This window comes from Schistocerca gregaria, chromosome 4 (genome assembly GCF_023897955.1).
Source record: "Schistocerca gregaria isolate iqSchGreg1 chromosome 4, iqSchGreg1.2, whole genome shotgun sequence".
Classification (NCBI taxonomy): Eukaryota; Metazoa; Arthropoda; class Insecta; order Orthoptera; family Acrididae; genus Schistocerca; species Schistocerca gregaria.
In genome coordinates, this window is record NC_064923.1 from 730,271,416 (window position 1) to 730,290,398 (window position 18,983).

The 18,983-nt window shown below is 37.8% G+C and overlaps 2 protein-coding genes across 4 annotated transcripts in view; one reads left to right on the plus strand and one right to left on the minus strand.

Annotated features, from left to right (window-relative positions):
• LOC126268231 (trans-1,2-dihydrobenzene-1,2-diol dehydrogenase-like) overlaps positions 1-4,108 on the minus strand; it is a 96,643-nt gene extending 92,535 nt beyond the window's left edge. The window contains exon 1 of the mRNA XM_049973878.1: positions 3,905-4,108. Within this exon, the coding sequence (XP_049829835.1) occupies positions 3,905-4,108 (204 nt within the window). The remainder of the gene's footprint in view (positions 1-3,904) is intronic.
• The window catches only part of LOC126268232 (ADP-ribosylation factor 6), a 113,649-nt gene continuing 98,717 nt past the window's right edge, over positions 4,052-18,983 (plus strand). The window contains exon 1 of one of the 3 annotated variants that reach the window (XM_049973879.1): positions 4,052-4,129. The gene's annotated coding sequence lies outside the window, so the exon portion shown is untranslated. Of the gene's footprint in view, positions 4,674-18,983 lie in introns of all 3 variants that reach the window. The other 2 variants (XM_049973880.1, XM_049973881.1) reach the window with 2 other exon arrangements.

Consider the following 18,983-nt stretch of genomic DNA (forward strand, 5'->3'; position numbering starts at 1 on the left):
TAACAGGCGATAAAATATGAGTATATGGGTATGACGTTGAAACCAAGACCCAACTGCTCCAACAGTAACTGCCTGAAGAGCCAATACTAAAAATATTTGAAAAGTTTGATCACATGTGAAGGTTCTTCTCACTGTTTTCTTCGGAAGTAATGGGATAAAGCATCATGAGTTGTGGCCCTATGGTCAATTAGAAATGTTACCTGGAAGTTAAGTGCCATTCACATGAAGCAATCCAAAGACAATTACCAGAACTGTAGTAAAACCACTTGAGGAAATTACACCACAATAATATTCTCGCCCACATCTTAATGCTTGTTCATTTTTTTTTTTTTTTTCAAAAAAACGGTATGTTGCCTCAGCCAGCAAATTCACTGGACATGCCCCCTGCAACTCCTTTCGATTCCAAGGTTGAAGAAAACTGTGAAAGGCTGTTGTTTTACTGCCATTGATGAGACAAAAACAGAATTGCTGAGGGAGCTGAATACCATAACGAAAAGAGAAAATCAAACAATGGAAAACCCAGAATGGACTGTAACAATATTATGAGAAGGGAAGCTGCTACTCACCACATAGTGGAGATGCTGAGTTGCAGATAAGCACAACAGAAAGACTCTCACAATTAAAGCTTTCGACAATGGGCCTTCATCAACAAACACACACACACACACACACACACATACACACACACACGAACTCACGCACACAAACGCAACCAGTTGCATGAGACTGCAGCTTTAATTGTAGTCTTTTTGTTGTGCCAATCTGCGACTCCGCATCTCTGCTATATGATGAGTAACAACTTTCCTTCGCATAATAATGAAAACTGATGTTCCAGACAAGCTCCCAAAATTGGAAAAAGCACTGACACAAATGTATTAGATCTGAGAGGGATTACTTTGAAGGAGACAAAGTTGTTGTTGAATAAATAAAGCTTCCTTAAGAAAACCGAAAATTCCCATTACTTTTTGATCACACCTTGGATTCTCTCTTCTCTATGATGCATTGGGCTGAAAACACAAAAAGTTGTGATCATTATACATCTTCTTTGATGTAACTGAGGCTTCTGATTGTGGTGATCACGAAATATTACTACAGGTGGTAACAGCTTCTTTGCTCTCATACATTAAGAACAGACACTAAAATGCCATTCTCCACAGTAATTAGAACCACTATGAGGTGGCCACTGATAGGAACATGGTTAAATGCATGGTGCCTCAGAGGTTGGTGGTGGGACTACTACCGTTCCTTTTAATATGACAAGCAATTCTAAAATATAATTGCTTGCAGATGTCACTAGCTTGGTAGTGAAGGAAGTATAGATGTAGATGGAAAAGGCTGTTGAGTGTCACAGAGGGAACAAAACAAATAATACAGTTCAAGATACAAGTTCAAGGCTAGTAGAAAATAAACGGATGCTAAATCACTGTACAACTCAGTTTATACAGTTTCAGATACACAATTCAACTAAAACTGACATTTTGATAACACAAAACAGGACATGATAAGTGTATCCAAACAGGCTGAATCCCGAGGTGTTCCGATATAGATGGTAAGCTATCTTGTAAGTTCAGGAAATTGTTCAAAAAGTGAATGCTGGTATAGAAACCTTCAACAATTGATAGCCCAACAAGAAAATTAGGGCCTAGTCTACTTTGTGCATTTTGATTTGCTTACGACTTGAAGCATTATATTCTGTGGCAACATTTCCCGTTTGCAAAGGCTATTTTTGGCTCAGAAATGAGTAGAATGAGATTTTCACTCTGCAGCTGAGCGCGTGCTGATATGAAACTTCCTGGCTGTGTGCTGGACTGACACTCGAACTCGGGGACCTTTGCCTTTTGCGGGCAAGTGCTCTACCATCTGAGCTATCTGAGTACTCACAGCTTCAATTCTGACAGTACCTCGCCTCCTACCTTCCGAACTTCACAGAAGCTCTTCTGCGAACCTTGCAGAACTAGTATAAATTTATTTGCCATAAATCACCACAAGAAACCACTTATACTTAAATGATTGTACCATTCACAATAAATGCATAACACTTCCTCAACAATGCAATTGATTCAGAGGACTATCATTTGGTACTAGATGTTGAAGGAAGGAAAGACAATTTTATATTAACGTACTGCCGATGACAAGATCTTTAAGGGTCAAAGCAAATCCCTATAGAGACAGGGCAGGGAAGGAAATCAGGAACATTCTTCTCACAGGAATAATTCTGCTTTTGCATCAAGAGAAACAGGGCAAACTCAGAAAATCTAAATCTGTATCATTGAACAGCGCTTTGAACTGCAAGTGTACAGTTCTTACCACTGCACTATCCTGCTTTGTAACTGTGTGTTGTAGTCCAATTCCTATAAATTTCACTCTCACAGCTAACTAAGAATTCTAAATCACATGCCTAGCTGAGTAACTGATATGGTTGGACTGTCCAATACGTGAGCAGTTTTATAATCCTTGTAGAACAATGGTTCATACACTATTAAATATGGACCTCAGTATATATCACATTAACCTGGAATTTGGTTTAAAAACATGGTAATGACACTTACATCACATATACTCAAGGAAACTTTTTAATTAGCAGTACCAGTAGCATAAAATATGACACCATATTAGACTACACTGAAATTAATGTTAAACAATGGAAGCTCCAGGCTGGAACATTAATAACATAAGGAAAAGGATAGATTGCTACTCACAATAAAGACGCCATGTTGTGTTGCAGACAGGCTCAATGAAAAGACTGTTACACATTTAGCTTTCGGCCAAAGCCTCTTTCAGAAAAGGGAGCCCCCACAGCCATTCACATAAGCAAGCACACCTCATGCACACATGCTCTCCGACCAGAGCTGCCGGAGATGGTGGTTGAAATTGATGTTACATACTACAGATGGCTGTCTTACATTTTTTACTGGAACGTCTATTGACATATCCACGCACTACATAAGAAGATCAACAGTTGAGATTGCTCAGTAGCTCCATGCAAGGCATGTCATAACACAAATCACAGCATTCTCTTAAAGAAGTTACATTTTTTGGGGACTACAGAGCAATGTATTGCAGGTTTACTTTATATTTAAGAAAATGAATGGACAAAGTAATGTTTCCTTATTTACATCTAAAGAAATTGCAACCGTATTCCAGTAAATGTGATCGAGATTCATAAGTACTTACTGCTACATGTGAAATGGAGGAATAAGAGTAGAAAGTTATTTTTGATGGAGATAAAGGTGCTACAGTTAACCAAAATGAATAAAATTAACAACAAAATGTAGTAAATTGTGTTTTGTAATAGTTACTGAAGCAATTTATTTAGCAGGCCTACTGCATGACTGAAAAATAAAAGACTATGCAAATATTGCTCACAGCATTCTTATCATAGCAATCTGTAAACACTGTTTAGGTTTTTAAAACTTTATACTGTGCAGAATTAAAGCAGCAATATTAGTAGACAAAGCTTTAAAATGAATAAGGTGAGCCAATGTCACATACAAGTAACTGATAAGATCTTTTGGGATGAAGTTTTGTAACCCAAAGACAATTTAATTCACTAAATGGGTATCTAGTGAATAATATTTACTAATTAATTGTCATATTATCATCATCCCGCAAATACCAGGGAGACTGAATGTGTGATATGTGTAAAAACATTACAGAAATCACTGCATAAATGTTGTGTTCTTGGAAAGTAGCAGTTCAATATTTGTATAAGCGGAGCGTGCAGCCGACCAAAAACTTTAATTTTATTTCAAAAGCGTGGTTACACAAAATATATTTGTTATTCGTTTCACCTCCACTAGACAGTGGAAGTGGCTATTGGTTAACGCTGTTTATGGACTGCCATCTCCTTGAAGTATGGCTAACGAGTCCTAACGCGACGCTGCGTTCTTGTTTGTATGCTCACCCTTAAAATAAAAGTTGTTTGCAGATAATACAATAAATTTTCCCTAAGGTCCTTCGCCGACTTACAACCTTGGCGTCCACAACACTTTCTGTCCTGTGTGATGATAAGCTTATCTTTGTAATTAACACTGAGCAGCAGAGATGTTACCTTATATTCAGAGAAGGAAGTGTTTTGATATGAGGGTGTTAGCGGTTCAATGGTCATCCGACCTGTAAATGTCTAGAGGTAAGATCTCGCTGCTCATCTCGAAGTCATGGAGTTGACCGTAAGTTTATTAAGTAAATCATAGTTTCACTTTAAAGTGCGAATTGTGTGGACTCCAGAGTTTGTGGCAGAGTGATTCATTTTCCGTTATGTGACCGCCATGATCTGGAATAAAGAAATACCTAGCCGTGATCCTTGTTCAAAATTTTAACTCTTCGGAGTTAGAATGAATACTGTGAAACTGAAACCTTATAATTCACTGAACGTTGCTCCCTTAAAGTGTGACTCTCTTGAAAAATATAACAAAAATATTCAGTGTACAGCTGGTTGGATAACAACTAACCTACGTGTTTGCGAGATGATTTGTCGTTGCCCCACAGTATATTCTGCTCTAAAGTGAAATTTAACGTCAGTGTTTGAGGTAGGCTGTTCATGCAGATACTGTGAAGAAGCAGCGTAGGGAAAACATGTAAAGACGCCACGTTCGGTGACCGGGTTTTGGTTCCCGCCCATCATATTTTTGGCAATATGACAGTGGCTGCGCTCCTTTCGCAGATATAATACTGTAAGTATGCAGCTCATTAAATTATCACTTGTAAAAACAACATGTGAACACATTTTAGATCCATACTTAGTAGTTAACAATTGTTATTTGCGTTAGAATGACGTTAAAATACATTAAATGAAAACTTAATTCCGATAACTTTTCTGAATGTTCCACTGTATGGACGAAAATAATAGGAAAGAGAATAATGTTCAAAAAACAAACTCCCAGCAAGGACACTGTAGAAGTCGATAAAAAATTCAGTTAGGCCCTATTTTTGAATCAGTGATAGCTCAATAATAGGAAGAAAATATTTACATTGCAAAAAATAACACTGACGCAGGTGGGAATGGAATGAGGGGATAGAGAGGCATGAATGTTAATTATTTTGCAAAATAATCATTCTAAATTTTAGGGATGCTATTGAAAGCTCACTGCTGTCACTGGCAGATTTCAAATTAATACTTCTGTCATCATGCTTGCATGTAAGAACAGCGGTTGTATCTTGTTTACTAAAGCATCAGATTGTCTGGGCAGACTCCTAGATCAGATCGTAGGAGTCTTCTCAGACACTGAAAATGCATTTAAGGGTCTAGTCATTGTTGGTTAAATGGCTCATGAATATTTTATATCGTTTGGTATACGTAGCTTGTACATATGGTACATGTATTTATCTACTATGTGTGGGTGTTCTTCAGTAGGTATTTACTGTCATTTCATAGATTTTTCCTTAAAAAAAAAAGGTAGCCTTACGTAATTCATCTAATATAGGCCCTGTTACTGTATGATTTAAAAACAAATACTGTTAGAGCTATGTGATTGGATGTCCCTCCTCCCAATCTCTGTTTGTGGCAACAGACTGATACAAATAACTGAACATTGCCCATTGGGACTGATACAAATAACTAAACATTGCCCATTGGGACTGATACAAATAACTAAACATTGCCCATTGGGACTGATACAAATAACTAAACATTGCCCATTGGGACTGATACAAATAACTAAAAATTGCCCATTGGGACTGATACAAATAACTAAACATCGTCCATTGGGATTTTTTTTTTGTGAGCACTCTAAGGCTTTTGATTGTGTAAATCGTTAAATTCTTCTTGATAAGCTTCAGTATTGTGATAAAAGGACTTTGCTATAATGATGTAACTCATGTTTAACGGGAAATGCGCAGAAGGTTGAAATAAACTACTCACACAGTGCATAGTGGAGGGTGCCTTGTATCACTGCCTGTCACTTCTTCACCTATTTCACTTGAAAATAGATTGAGGAAAAACCATTGTCTAAAAGTCTCCAGATGAGCCCTAATTTCTTGCATCTTCGCTAGGCTATCTAGTGAAGTTTTCACTTTTCTGAGCATATTTAGATCGAAAAGAAGGTATTTCGGAAAGGTCAATAGTCGTCAGTTTTGTTTACATTTTAGCTGTAAATTTCTGGTGAGTGGTTTTTTTTTCCTAGACTTAGCAGTTCAAAGTTAAATTAATTAGTGTATGTTTGTTTACGTTAGTGTTTAATTACGTATTAGTACAGGCTATGATACTTCAGTGATCTTGTGCCGAGTTGTTCTCTACTTTCATGTAAATTTTTCTATCAAACCATGTGTGACAAATGTGGTGGTTGCCCAAAATCTGGAGGAGTGGGTGTTCTGTGTAGACTGTAGGTTATAGTTTCATTTGGGTTCAATGCAGGGGCAAGAAAACGGATAAAGAATGAGGTTCTTCCATGGCAATGTAGGTTATGTAGAAAGGACAGAAAAATCACTGAACAAGAGGCAAAGATTTATGCCCTTAAGGCTGAATTAGAAAATGCAAATTTGGAATTATGTAGGCTAAGGGAAGAAAGAGATGGGGTGCTGGGAAAGGTAACAAGCAAAGGGTGAAAAAGGAAAACTGTTGGAAAAACTTTAGAAATTCTGTCAGTAAATCAGTTTGGTTTGCTGTCTGAAGTAGTGCAGGAGGGCCTCATCCAGATGTAGATGACTATAGGTTGAAGCAGAATATTAGCTTAAAGAAAAGATAGGTTTTGATCAAATCAGGATAGGAAAAGAAGAATTCTGCTTCTAGGTGGCAGTCATGGGTGGGGTGTAGGCCAACAGCTTCAGAAGTTAGGTGAAGCCAGGTCACGATTTTCGTGAAACTAAGTGCTAGCATAAACCAGGTGACAGAAAACTTTGGTCTGCTATGCAGGGACTTGGAGAAGGAAGATCAGGTAATTATAGTTGCAGGAAACAGCCTGGCTATGAATCCAAGATACAGTATTAGGACTAACCTGAACAAAATGGGAGCAGAAACTGGGCACACAGATGTGGGGGTTTGCGGAGGTTTTTCATTGCCATGACCAGTCCTGGATAAACACTGCTGGAAGGCATGTTAATTCTAAGTATAACAGGATGTTCCAGGCACCAGTCAAATCTCACATGAGTAGTGTTCCAGTTGATGCTATTGGCAGGTGGGGATACACTACACGTGACCTGCACCTAAATAGGAAGGGGAAAGATAAGTTAGTGTCCCTATTAGCAGACTGTAAGGGGGGCCACAGTCACACAAGGGATGATCCCTGTGGTTAATGGGACCAGACTTTTTTTTTTTTTTTTTTAAGCCAAAGTCCAGATGGACAGTGATAAAGAAAAATAGAATAAAAGAATCTCCTTGTAGAGTAAATAGGGATAAAGCTAAGTGTATTATCAGTTTACATTATCAAAATATCGGGGTAATAAAAAATGAAGTAGATGAGCTGTTAGTGTGTTTAGATTATTTCAAAAATGAGAATGAGATTGACATACTTTGTCTGAACACCACATAACTATGAGGATGGAAAGTGTTGGTATAATTAGGTATAATTTAGCATCTTAAGCTTGCAGATTTAGCATGGGTAAAGGAGGAGTTGCCAATGGATTATCAGACCATGATGCACAACTGATTAACTTACAAAACTAAGCAAAGTGTTCAGTTCAGAAACCATTAAGTAAAAGTGTGATGCTGGACAACCTGTATCTGTAGACCACTTCAGAGAAAGTTTAAATAATGTTAATTGGGAAATGTATATAATGAGCCAAATGCCAATGATAAATACAAAAAATGTAACACCAAACAGTTTTCAAAGAAACCTTGGATCACTACAGCTATTAAAGTGCCTTCAGAAAGGAAAAGAAAATTGTATGAGGCAGCAATAATTTAGTAAAGACCCAGAAGTAATTTTATACTATAAAAATTATTGTAACATGCTGAGAGAAGTTGTCAGAAAATCAAAAAATATGTATATCAGTATGGAATTCTGTTAGAAGAGACACAGGAAAAGTAACCATTGGGGTAGGTAGTATTACTATTAAAGAGAATGAGACCATCTTAACCAACAGTACACAACTAACTAACGTATTTAACAACCATTTCTTAAGAGTAGGGGAAAAAATTGGTGAGTATCGTAAAACCAAGCAGTATATGGAATAATCGGGTTTGAGAAATCCTAGTCCGATTAATTTTCATCTAGCAACCTCTTGCGAAATAAGAAAAATAATTAAATCTTTGAAAAATAAATGTTCTGTTGGAGTAGATGACATCTCTAACAAGTTATTAAAACAATGTGGAGCAGTTACAGCTGATGTTCTGAGTCACATCCATAATGCATCACTAACTTAAGGTATTTTCCCAGACAGGTTAAAATATGCTGTTGTCAAGTGTGTCTACAAGAAAGGGGCACTGCAGATGTCAATAATTACCAACCAGTATCCTTGGCTACAGCATTTTCGAAAATCGTTGAGAATGTAATGTACTAAGAGTGGTTAGCCATCACACCAGTAATGGGAAACTTAGTAAATCACAGTTTGGATTTCAAACATGCTGTTCCACTGAGATAGCAATATACAGTTTCACCACCAACATAATAGCCTTTAATCAGTAAAATGTCACCAATAGGAATTTTCATTGACTTATCCAAAGAGTTTGATTGTGTGAACCATGACATGCTACAGAAATTACAATTCTATGATATAAATGGAACAGCATATGAGTGGCTTAAGTCATCCTGGCAGAAGTAAAGTTGTGAGGACGGGGCGTGAGTCATGCTTGGATAGCTCAGTTTGTAGAGCACATGCCCGTGAAAGGCAAAGATCTCGAGTTCGAGTCTCGGTCCGGCACACAGTTTTAATGTGCCAGGAAGTTACATCAGGTGTTCCACAGGGTTCGATCATGGCTCCCCTTCTGGCCTTGGTATATGTGAATGGCCTCCCTTCTTACCTGAAACAAGAAGCTAAACTGTACTGTTTGCTGATGATACAAGAATCATTATTAATCCAGTAAAAGAAACTACAATAGAAAATCATATAAATAATGTTTTTGGAAAAGTTATTGATTGGTTGTCTGCGAATGGGCTTGCTCTGAACTTTGAAAAGACACAGTACATACAGTTCTCTACTGCAAGAAGTATAGTTCCTTCAATAAGTGCAACACATCAACAGAAGTCAGTAGCCAGGGTAGAGAATACAAAGTTTTTGGGTGTACATGTAGATGAGTATTTTAATTTGAAAATTCGTATTTTGGATCTTGTAAAGCGACTAGGTTCAGCAACTTTTGCAATCAGAATAATTACTGACATTTTGGATATTCGGGAATCCAGCCGGATGTTCTCGTCGTTCTCGCACGATATTTCAACAGCGTGCCTCGCTGTCTTCTTCAGGTGCAACCTGAAATTACTAATTTTGAGGATATAGAAGTTAACAACTAAGATACTTTGCATACTTTCACTATCTGGTGTCATAGGGAATAATATTTTGGGGTAACTCAGCACACAGGCAAAAAGTATTCACTGCTCAAAAGAAAGTGGTTAGAAAAATGTGTGGGACTCAGTCGCACATCTTGTAGGCTGTCTTTAAAAGGTTAGGAATATGTACAACAGCCTCACAGTGCATTTACTCAGTAATGAAATTTGTTCCCAACTACATGGACCAATTTAAAAATAACAGTGACATTCATGGATTATAATACCATAAGAAAGGAAGACTTCATTATCCTCTACTTAAACTATCTTTGGTAGGCTACAGAAAGACGTAAAATGTGCTGTTGTGAAACTTTTCAATAAATTATCACATGAGATAAAATGTCTGACAGACAGCAGTAACAGCTTTAAAAATAAGCTGAAATCGTATATCCTTGACACCTCCTATACCATAAATGAATTATTGAATAGGAATAAATAAATCTATAGGCCTAATATATGCATATTGTGCCATTTAAGTGAATGGGGTAGGTTGCATTTGACACATTCCACATCATAATGGTTACCGTGAGATTGATCAATGGAACACGTAACTATATCTATCTATCTTATCTTATATTAACAGTCCATATGCAAAATGTAATGGCATAACATCATTAATAAAAAAGACCTCGAACAGAAAATCTGCAGCTGAGGAAGAATATTCAACATTTTTGGTTGTATGTGTTGATGAGAAATTGAATTGGAAGCAGTGATCTGCTAAAATGTTTGTGTTCAGCTACTTACGCTATTAGTTACTGAAAAGTTTTGGCGATAAACATGTCAGTAGATTAACATATTATGCCTATTTTAAGTTACTGCTTTTATGTGGCATAATATTTTGGAGTAACTCGTCATTAAGGAAAGAAGTATTCATTGGACAAAAGCATGCAATCAGAGTAATAGCTGGCACCCACCCAAGATCATCTTGCAGATATTTATTTAAGGAACTAGGGAAATTCACAGTAGCTTTACTAAATTCACAATTATATATTCACTTAGTCAATTTGGTATTAAGAACCCATCCACATTCTAAAGCAATAGCAATGTGCATAGCTATAACACACAGAGAAACACTGATTTGCACTATACTGTGTTAAATCTAATCTTGGCACAGAAAAGGGTGAATTATGATGCCACAAAAGTCTTTGGTCACTTACCAAATAGCGTCAAAAGCCTGACAAATAGCCGACCAACATTTTAAAAAAAATTAAAAGAATTTCTGAATCACAACTCTTTCTACTCAGTAGATGAATTTTTAGGTATTAATTAGAAAATTTACAACTGTTAGAATATAAATTGAACATTGTCATGTACAGAAACCTTTTGTTAAGCTGACAGCTTCCACATCATTACAAAGTGTTGTATTCATGATCTATGGAACAAGTATTAATCTAGTCTCATCTATGTAGCAAATGCTAATGTCTAAATTAAGATTGTGAATGGCAATTAAAGGTTGCTGTGCCAGATTGACCTATAACATAGCTGAATGTGTAAATTTTCTCCATATTGAAATGGACTTTGACATGTTCAACACGCTCTTTCTGCTAACAACGAAAACTGCTAGATAAATTCAGAAAACAGGATATCAGATAATGGACAGAGTTTACGATGCATATTATGTATATACACTGTAAATAAACTATGGGAAATTTAAGGGGGCTCCAGTATGTAACTTCTACCAACAATATGTGTGGAGAAAGTCATCTGCCACACAATTTATTGTACTAATTGGTATCACTTAATATTTAAGAGATGTTAAAGATCAGTAATTGTGTTTCAGATTGGAGTATGTTTAAAGATTGACACAGGAAGATGACAGTGCCAGCATTATTATTGTGTGTCTGAGTGAACTGTACTAATTTGTGCTAAAATACATACACATTTGGGTGCTCCTGTTTTGCCACTTAACGGATGAAGGGACTAATGGCCTTACAGTTTAGTTCGTTTCACTCCAAACCAGAGGGGGGAGGTGGAAGGGAAACTTGAAATTTCCTATGTTGCGTTAGTTATTTTAGTGCACTCAGTCATCATATACATATGTTACTAAAACCTGTTAAAGTAGATTGGATATAATGGAGGAGAATGTTTGGCTCAACAGCTGCATGGCAAATGGCAGTAACAACAGCTGTACAGTTCTGCCTGTGTCGTGATATTTCAGTTATGCTTAAGCATTTGTTATTAAGAAAACACACAATATCTGAAATTACTATTTGCACAGGGATATGGGAAATACACTGGTGTCCAAAATTAAAGCAACAAACTGCTATTTCCCCACCCTTTGCCTAATTCATGATGTATTCATGCAAATTGTCAACAGATGTCGTGAAGATCGTGTTCTGCACGGAAGATGGCAGTCCGATCAACAGACAATCTTGCCAGCAATGATGCCAGGGCTCCTGTAAAGCGAGGTAGTGTTTGCAGGGTAGTCCCACATCCACAGTCAATTTGTACACAGTCACAGATGGTGCAGTATGGCACAGAGAAGATGCCTACAGGCACTTTGCTGTGGAGGGCTACTGGAAGAATGGAAGCAGGATAATCACAAACTGATATGGCCTGATGGCTTAATGTGAATCATTCTGTTATTTCTTGGATGAGACGACAGTTTATAGAGACCAAAACCATATCCCAGTGACCAGGACAGGCCCGACAATGTGTTACATCAGAAAGAGTGGACCGTTATTTGGCTGTAAGGACATGATGGTACTGCCTTACTACTGCACTGCAACTGACATCTGACCTCACAGCACCCCTTGGAGTATTGAGGCAAAAGGTGTACAGAAGGTTTCAGTAGTGTGGCCGTTATTGATAGAGACCTGCTGTCTGCTTGCCTCTGATATGTCTTTACAGAAGGGAATGTCTAGAGCAAGGCTGTAAACATGTCACATAGACAGTCAAACAGTGCGCCAATGTTCTTTCTACAGATGAGTCCTGATTTGGTGTGGAGATTGATTCCCAACGGATTTATCTCTGGAGGGCATGTGGAAAGAAACCGATATTGAGGCAGCTCCCTTGATTCCCAACAGATTTATCTCTGGAGGGCATGTGCAAAGAAACAAATATTGAGGCAGCTCCCTAATGGGGTGGACAGGGATTGTGTTGACCACTTGAACACCTCTCCATGAAATTGTACAGGAGAATCAGTAAGATTTGACTGCTGTCAGGTACCATGAGGAGATCTTGGGATCTCACACATGATTATTGCGAGGTACTGTGGGTCCATACTTCATATTGATGGACGAAAATGCTCATATTGATGGACGAAAATGCTCAACCTCATAGAGCACAGGTGGTTTTTTAAACAAGATATTGCATACATGACATAGCGTGCTTGCTAGAGCATTACACTGCTCTGTGGAAGTTGAGGGTGAAAGAAGGAATAGAAACAGCATGGAAAATTTCTATATTAGCAAATGCTTGCCACTGTTAGTGCCATTAACACTTTGAAGATTGTAACAATTTTTTAAATGTAACTGGAAGTTAACACACAGCGCAGATTGTAAGATTTAGGAGCTGAGAAGTTTTGACTGAATGTAGTTAAGATCTTGTAGCTATCCATCGAAAACTGCATTACCTCAAGGTCATTAAACAGTTCAAAACGGCCAGTCGGTGAAAAAAAATCTGATACAATAAAGATGTAGTATACATTCTACAGGTCTATTAAGGAAGAAAGTCGAGATATTGCAGGAAGCATTAAAACTACACAGATGACTATCACCATTTTGGTACAGTGGTGCAAGACTAAACAAGCATGCAAAATGACAATTCTTTCTCATAAGTAAAGGTTTCATGGAGCTCTGGTGGATAACATCATACCAACCTTCTGAACAAACACCAACATGCTGAGACATACACAGGAGGAATGGTTGGTATTCACCGATGTGACAGGAATGATCGCTCAAAGCAAAAAGTGTAGTAAAAATGGGCTATAAAATGCATACCTTATGAGCTATAAGCACTTCTTCAGTAGAAGATGAACTAATCATAGCTTGTAAGTTAAGACTGTTATGTGATTTACAGCCAATGTTTACTGGACATTTTTTGTCTCCTTTTGGTTTGTACCTCCACTTCTCAAAATATGAAAGCAAAGAGCTTGCATAGAAGAGATTTGTTTCACGGGTGCTGATGACCTCGATGTTGAGCGCCCATAAGCCCCAACACACCACCATTTGTTTCACAGTACTGAAGATGAAATGCTTGTAGCTCTTGTGGTTTGTCTTTTAGAGCTCCTGTTTACTAGACTTTCCTGTTCAAATTTTTTTTTACCCCTCCCCCTACATGAGCATCAGTACCGTGCAAACCACTGTACCAGTTTGTTAGCAGTCTCCTTTGTGAACTGATTGCACCTCCCCAGTATTCTATCAGTAGACCAAAATGTACCATCTGCTTTACCCACAACTTTACTATGATCATTCCATTTCATATCCCTACAAAGTGTTGCAACCAGGCATTTGTATGAGTGAGTTGACAGACACCAACTGTAATTCACTGTTAAATGAAAATTATTCAAGTAGATTTAATGTGTGTGTGTGTGTGTGTGTGTGTGTGTGTGTGTGTGTGTGTGTGTGCGCAGTTGTCTCGGAATGCAACAGGAGGATCTGTCACAACAGAAAATTGAGTAATACCATATATATGTATGCAGAAATTTTGCCACATGAAAATCGCATTTTAAAAAATCAAGGGATGTGTTAACAAGCTGATAAAATTCACATTTACCTCATTTAGTTTACACATGACAGGCCACCAGTGCAGAACACCATACAGATACTACTGCAAAACCCTATAATGTAAAATCAAAGTAAGAACAAAAACTGCCTTTAGGCCTCATTTTGTTAGACGAGTTAAAACCTAAAATATGGTCACTTTTTATGGTTTTTCAATAAACAAAACCCACTTATGATGGCACAGAGGTGCCAAAACATGTTTGGGTATCATGAAAAGGCAGTGTGTTACATAAAAATCAGAACCTATAACCAATAATTTTATATTTGTAGGATACTATTGTTTTGTGAAGTGCCCAGTTGTACATTTCTCAATGTTTAAAGCATGTTGTCAATCTTTACATCACTTTCAAATATTATCAAGATCTTTGTGTATATTTATGGAGTTTCTTTCAGACAGTACTTTATCATAGATAATTGTATCTCCTACAAAACGTCTGTGGTTGCTATTAATATTATCTGCAAAGTCATTAATATACAACATTAACAGCAAGCGGTCCCAACAGCCTTCCCCAGGACAACACAAAGCCTACTTCTACAACTGATGAACTCTGCGTCCAAGATAACATGGTTTGCCCGTTCCACCAAAAATTCTCAGTCCAGTCATAAATTTAATTTGATATCTCATATGATCATATTTCTAATAACTAGCTATGGTAATGAGGCAAATGCTTTTTGAAAATCAAGAAATACTGCAGCTCCCTACTGCCTTGATCCAAAGCTTTCAGTATCTCATGTGAAAGAACAGTACGAGTTGGGTTTAACATGATTGATGTTTTTGAAATCCATGTTGGTTAGTATGGAGGTGGTCATTCTGTTACAGATACCTCATTATGTTTGAGCAGAGAATATGGTATAATATTCTGCAACAAATCAATGTCAAGAAAAGTGGTTGGTAGTTTTAAGTAGGTAGTGTCTCCCCCCCCCCCCCTCCCTCCCTCCCTCCCTCCCCCCTGTTGGCATTCCGGTTGCCCCACATGTTTGTTTACCAAGTGTCATTTCTAGTTCACTGTTGCTACTTGAGTTTTCTTATTGTTGTTTGGAGGTGCTGAGTGGAGCTGTGGGTGTTAGAAAATGGAATCCCAAGTGGAGAAATTGGAACACTTTAGATGTATACTTATGTTTGAGTTCAGTAGAGGGATGACAGCAGTGGAGACAGCCAGGCACATTTGCGCTGTGTATGGGGATAATGCCGTTGGACAGAGCACGCCAAGACAATGGTTTTCTCATTTTAAGGAGGATCATTTTGACCTTAGTGACTCCCCACATTCAGAAAGACCTTCGGAGATTGAAGATAATCGTTTAATACCTTAATCCACAGTGATCCACATCAGTGTAAAAGAGAACTGGCAAATGTGATGAACTGTGATCATTCCACCATCATACGACATTTGCATGTAGTGGGGAATGTTAAAAAAATGTTATGTATTGGTACCATGAGCTCTAAGCCAAAATCACAATAATCGGTGGATGGCCGTATGTGCAACTCTGCTTGCTCATAAATAATTGTCTCAGGAGCAACACAGACCATTCTTATCCTATATCATTGTTGGTGATAAGAAATGGTGTCTTTATGCTAACATAAGGAAAAGAGAGGAATGGTTGTGATCAAACAAAGCAGCAACTCCCTGTATGGAGACCTACACCCATCCACAAAAAATGTTGTGTGTCTGGTGGAACTGCAATAGTGTAGTATGCTACAAATTGCTTCCCCGAGAAGTAACCATCACTGCTGACATTTATTGTCAATAATTGAGAAGTCATGCAAATGCAATCCGAGAATGACAACTGGGAAGACCGCATAGTGATGGTACTCCACGATAATGCCCACCAGTGTTGTGCTATACTGACAAAAAACACTGTACGGGAGCTGTGTTGGGAAGTCATTCCACACCCACTCCATTCACCTGATTTTGCACCCTCAGATTTCGATCCTCCGATCTCTATCAAACAACCTTCTAGGAACTTGCTTTCCAGCCAAAAATTTGCTCTGATCATGGCTTGATGATTTCTTTTCCTCAAAACCACATGATTTCTACAGTCGCGGAATCGAAAATTTATCCAATCGTTGGCAGACCTGTAAATAGTGAAGGAGAGTATATTATTGATAACTAAGTTTCTGTTATGTGTATCTGTTGCATTTATTAAACCCGTGAGAAACCCCTATGAACTTGCACACCATAATACAGTAGACTACAGTTAAGAGGAGTTAGCTCAGCTGCAAATTCAGTATAGAATATGACAGGGATTCTGTTGGGTACTGGTGCTTTGTCCAATTTTATGATTTCAGCTGTTTCTCAAGTCCACTGACACTAACACTTATTTTACTCATCATTTCAGTGGTGCGAGAATTAAATAGAGGCAGTTCTTATGGTGTTTTCCTTTGTAAAGGAACATTTGAATTCAGAGTTAAGTGTTTCTGCTTTTAGATTACTATCCTCAATTTCATTTACTATCAGGCAACCTACCTATCATATTTCCGAAGATATCATGCCGTAAACACCGAGATGCATGGAAAAACTGCCACATTAATGCATAATGTTTAAATTTACTACTTCTGTGCTACTAACTCTATTCACAGTATATTTTATAGACAGTATCCACATATACATCTGAGTGTACCGACACAAATATATCCTTATACAACATAAGTCTGACACCTGGCAACCCATTTCACAGCTTTCAACTGCGAAGTGCAAACAGCTTTAGGCAAAGACAATAGCCATCTATAGAACTATGAAGAGGTGTACCCATAGAGATGTTTACAAAGTTGTGTTGCAGACATGCAAAGCAGCTGCACCCAGTGATAGAAACTTTATTATGAAACCCCAGCCTGCCAAAACTATAGAATGGCGTAAGGTTATGTGTTAAGATGATGTCAGCTAATCTCCTTGAAGCTATCGTCTTAACAGGAAAAGGAAAAGAATGAAATTGTGTACATCCCACAGATGTGCCTTACTCACAATTGTCCCCTTTCATTTCGAGGCTGCAGTTTCCAGCAAGACTTGGATTTGCCATTACAGTTAACATGTTGCAGTGGCAGTCTGTTAAATACTGCGGAGTGGATTTGACATCCATGTTTTTCTCACAGACAACTTTATGCCACTTGGATCTCACAAAAATTTATTCATTGTAGCTCCTGGACATGTAATTAGAAATATTCTTTTTAATTAAGTTTGGAGTTAAATAAAAATCACAGTTTGTTTTTGTATAATATATTTCTTAATGTGTGTACTGTACGATACACTTACACATTTGGAAAAGGAGGCAACAGAGTGGAGGAGATGTGCTGTGAAAGTCTGAGTAGTGTAAATGTAGAAAATGAAAGGACGGATTGGTTCTAGCAAACAAGTGGTGTGAAACAGGGCAATACAGTGTCACCTCTCCTTTTCATTGTGGACTTGGATGAGATAATGACTAAGATAGGGAGAAAAAAATTGGAGAAGAAAAGATGAAAGCTGTGATGTCTGAAGATGACTTGATGATCCGGGCAACAGCTGGATGCTTGAGACAGAATGGAAAATATCAAGTACTTGGGAAGTGTGATAGAGGAAAACAGAAGAAATGAAAATTAGATCAGTGAAAGTGAAAGTGGGATATAGGCCAAAGCATTCCTCTGAAGTGTGTTGGGAGTAAGGAGTAATACATAGAAGTTACTACATCCCAGTACTGACCTACACATCTGAAACATGAGTAACGAGGAAGAGATGTAAGCAGATTACAGGCATATCATATCAAATTCCTGAGAAGTAGGATAGGAGTAACGAAGAGATACAGGATGAGGTATAAAAGGGTAAAGGAAATATTGAAAGAGGTACTGTTGCAGAGCAGGGATAGAAGCATCAAAGCTGAGATAGCAAGGGCACTTAAAGAGAATGGAAAACAAGAGGATTCCCAAGAAGATACATTACATGAAAATGCAAAGGAAATGATGAAGAGGAAGATTCGGGTATAGATAGGTGAAAGGAAAAAGGTGGTGACAACTAGACCAGAGTGACCACAGAAAGATGCTGGGAAAGCAGGGTTAGAGGGCAAGGCCGAGGCTGGAAGCTGTTCATAGTGGTGGTGGTGGTAATGGTGAATCAATCATACATTTCATACATATTATGTTGTACAACTGTTATGTAGTTTCACAGGTGCTTTCAGGATAGAAAATTGGCAAAATGAATACCTGGTCAAGGCGAAGTTTGTCTGTTAGTATTAAATTATTGTTCACAAAGTTTTGTGTGTTAATTATATCTAGACGGTTACAAGGACAAAAGTGCAGTAACAAAGTAATAAATGGTGAACGTATTTGTCAGAGGCATAGTAAACAAAGTACTTTATTCATGTTTACAAATGTAATTTTGATTTTGTGTGCAGCTTTGGCATGTAGCAAAATCATTCTGTAGAGCATTAGGAGCATCTCAACTTTACACTGCTACGGTAACCCATTTATTGATTTCTTGAAATATGGGTCCACAGCTTTTATGAATTTTTTCCATTTTCAGTCATACGGTTTTTGACAAGCAGGTAAAGTCTTATGCCTGAAAATGCCACAAACACTGAAACTGCAATTGTAAAATAAAAGCAGTAACAGCTAAAGACAATAGGACATCATTAAAAAAATAATCTGTTTGGAACTTGAGCTTATTTAATCACTGCTGTAGTTCTTTCAGTATCTTGCTTGTCATGGGAGCTTGGGCATATCTGAATCACTACTGTAGTGGTGCTGTCCGCTTCTATCAAATTCACTGAGGATGTTTGCTGTTATCTCCTAGCTATTGAATGCTGTTTCTTGTGCCAATTTTGCTCATACATTTTTGCACCAGACTTAGGCATTTTAGGGTGACACAACATGGCCATT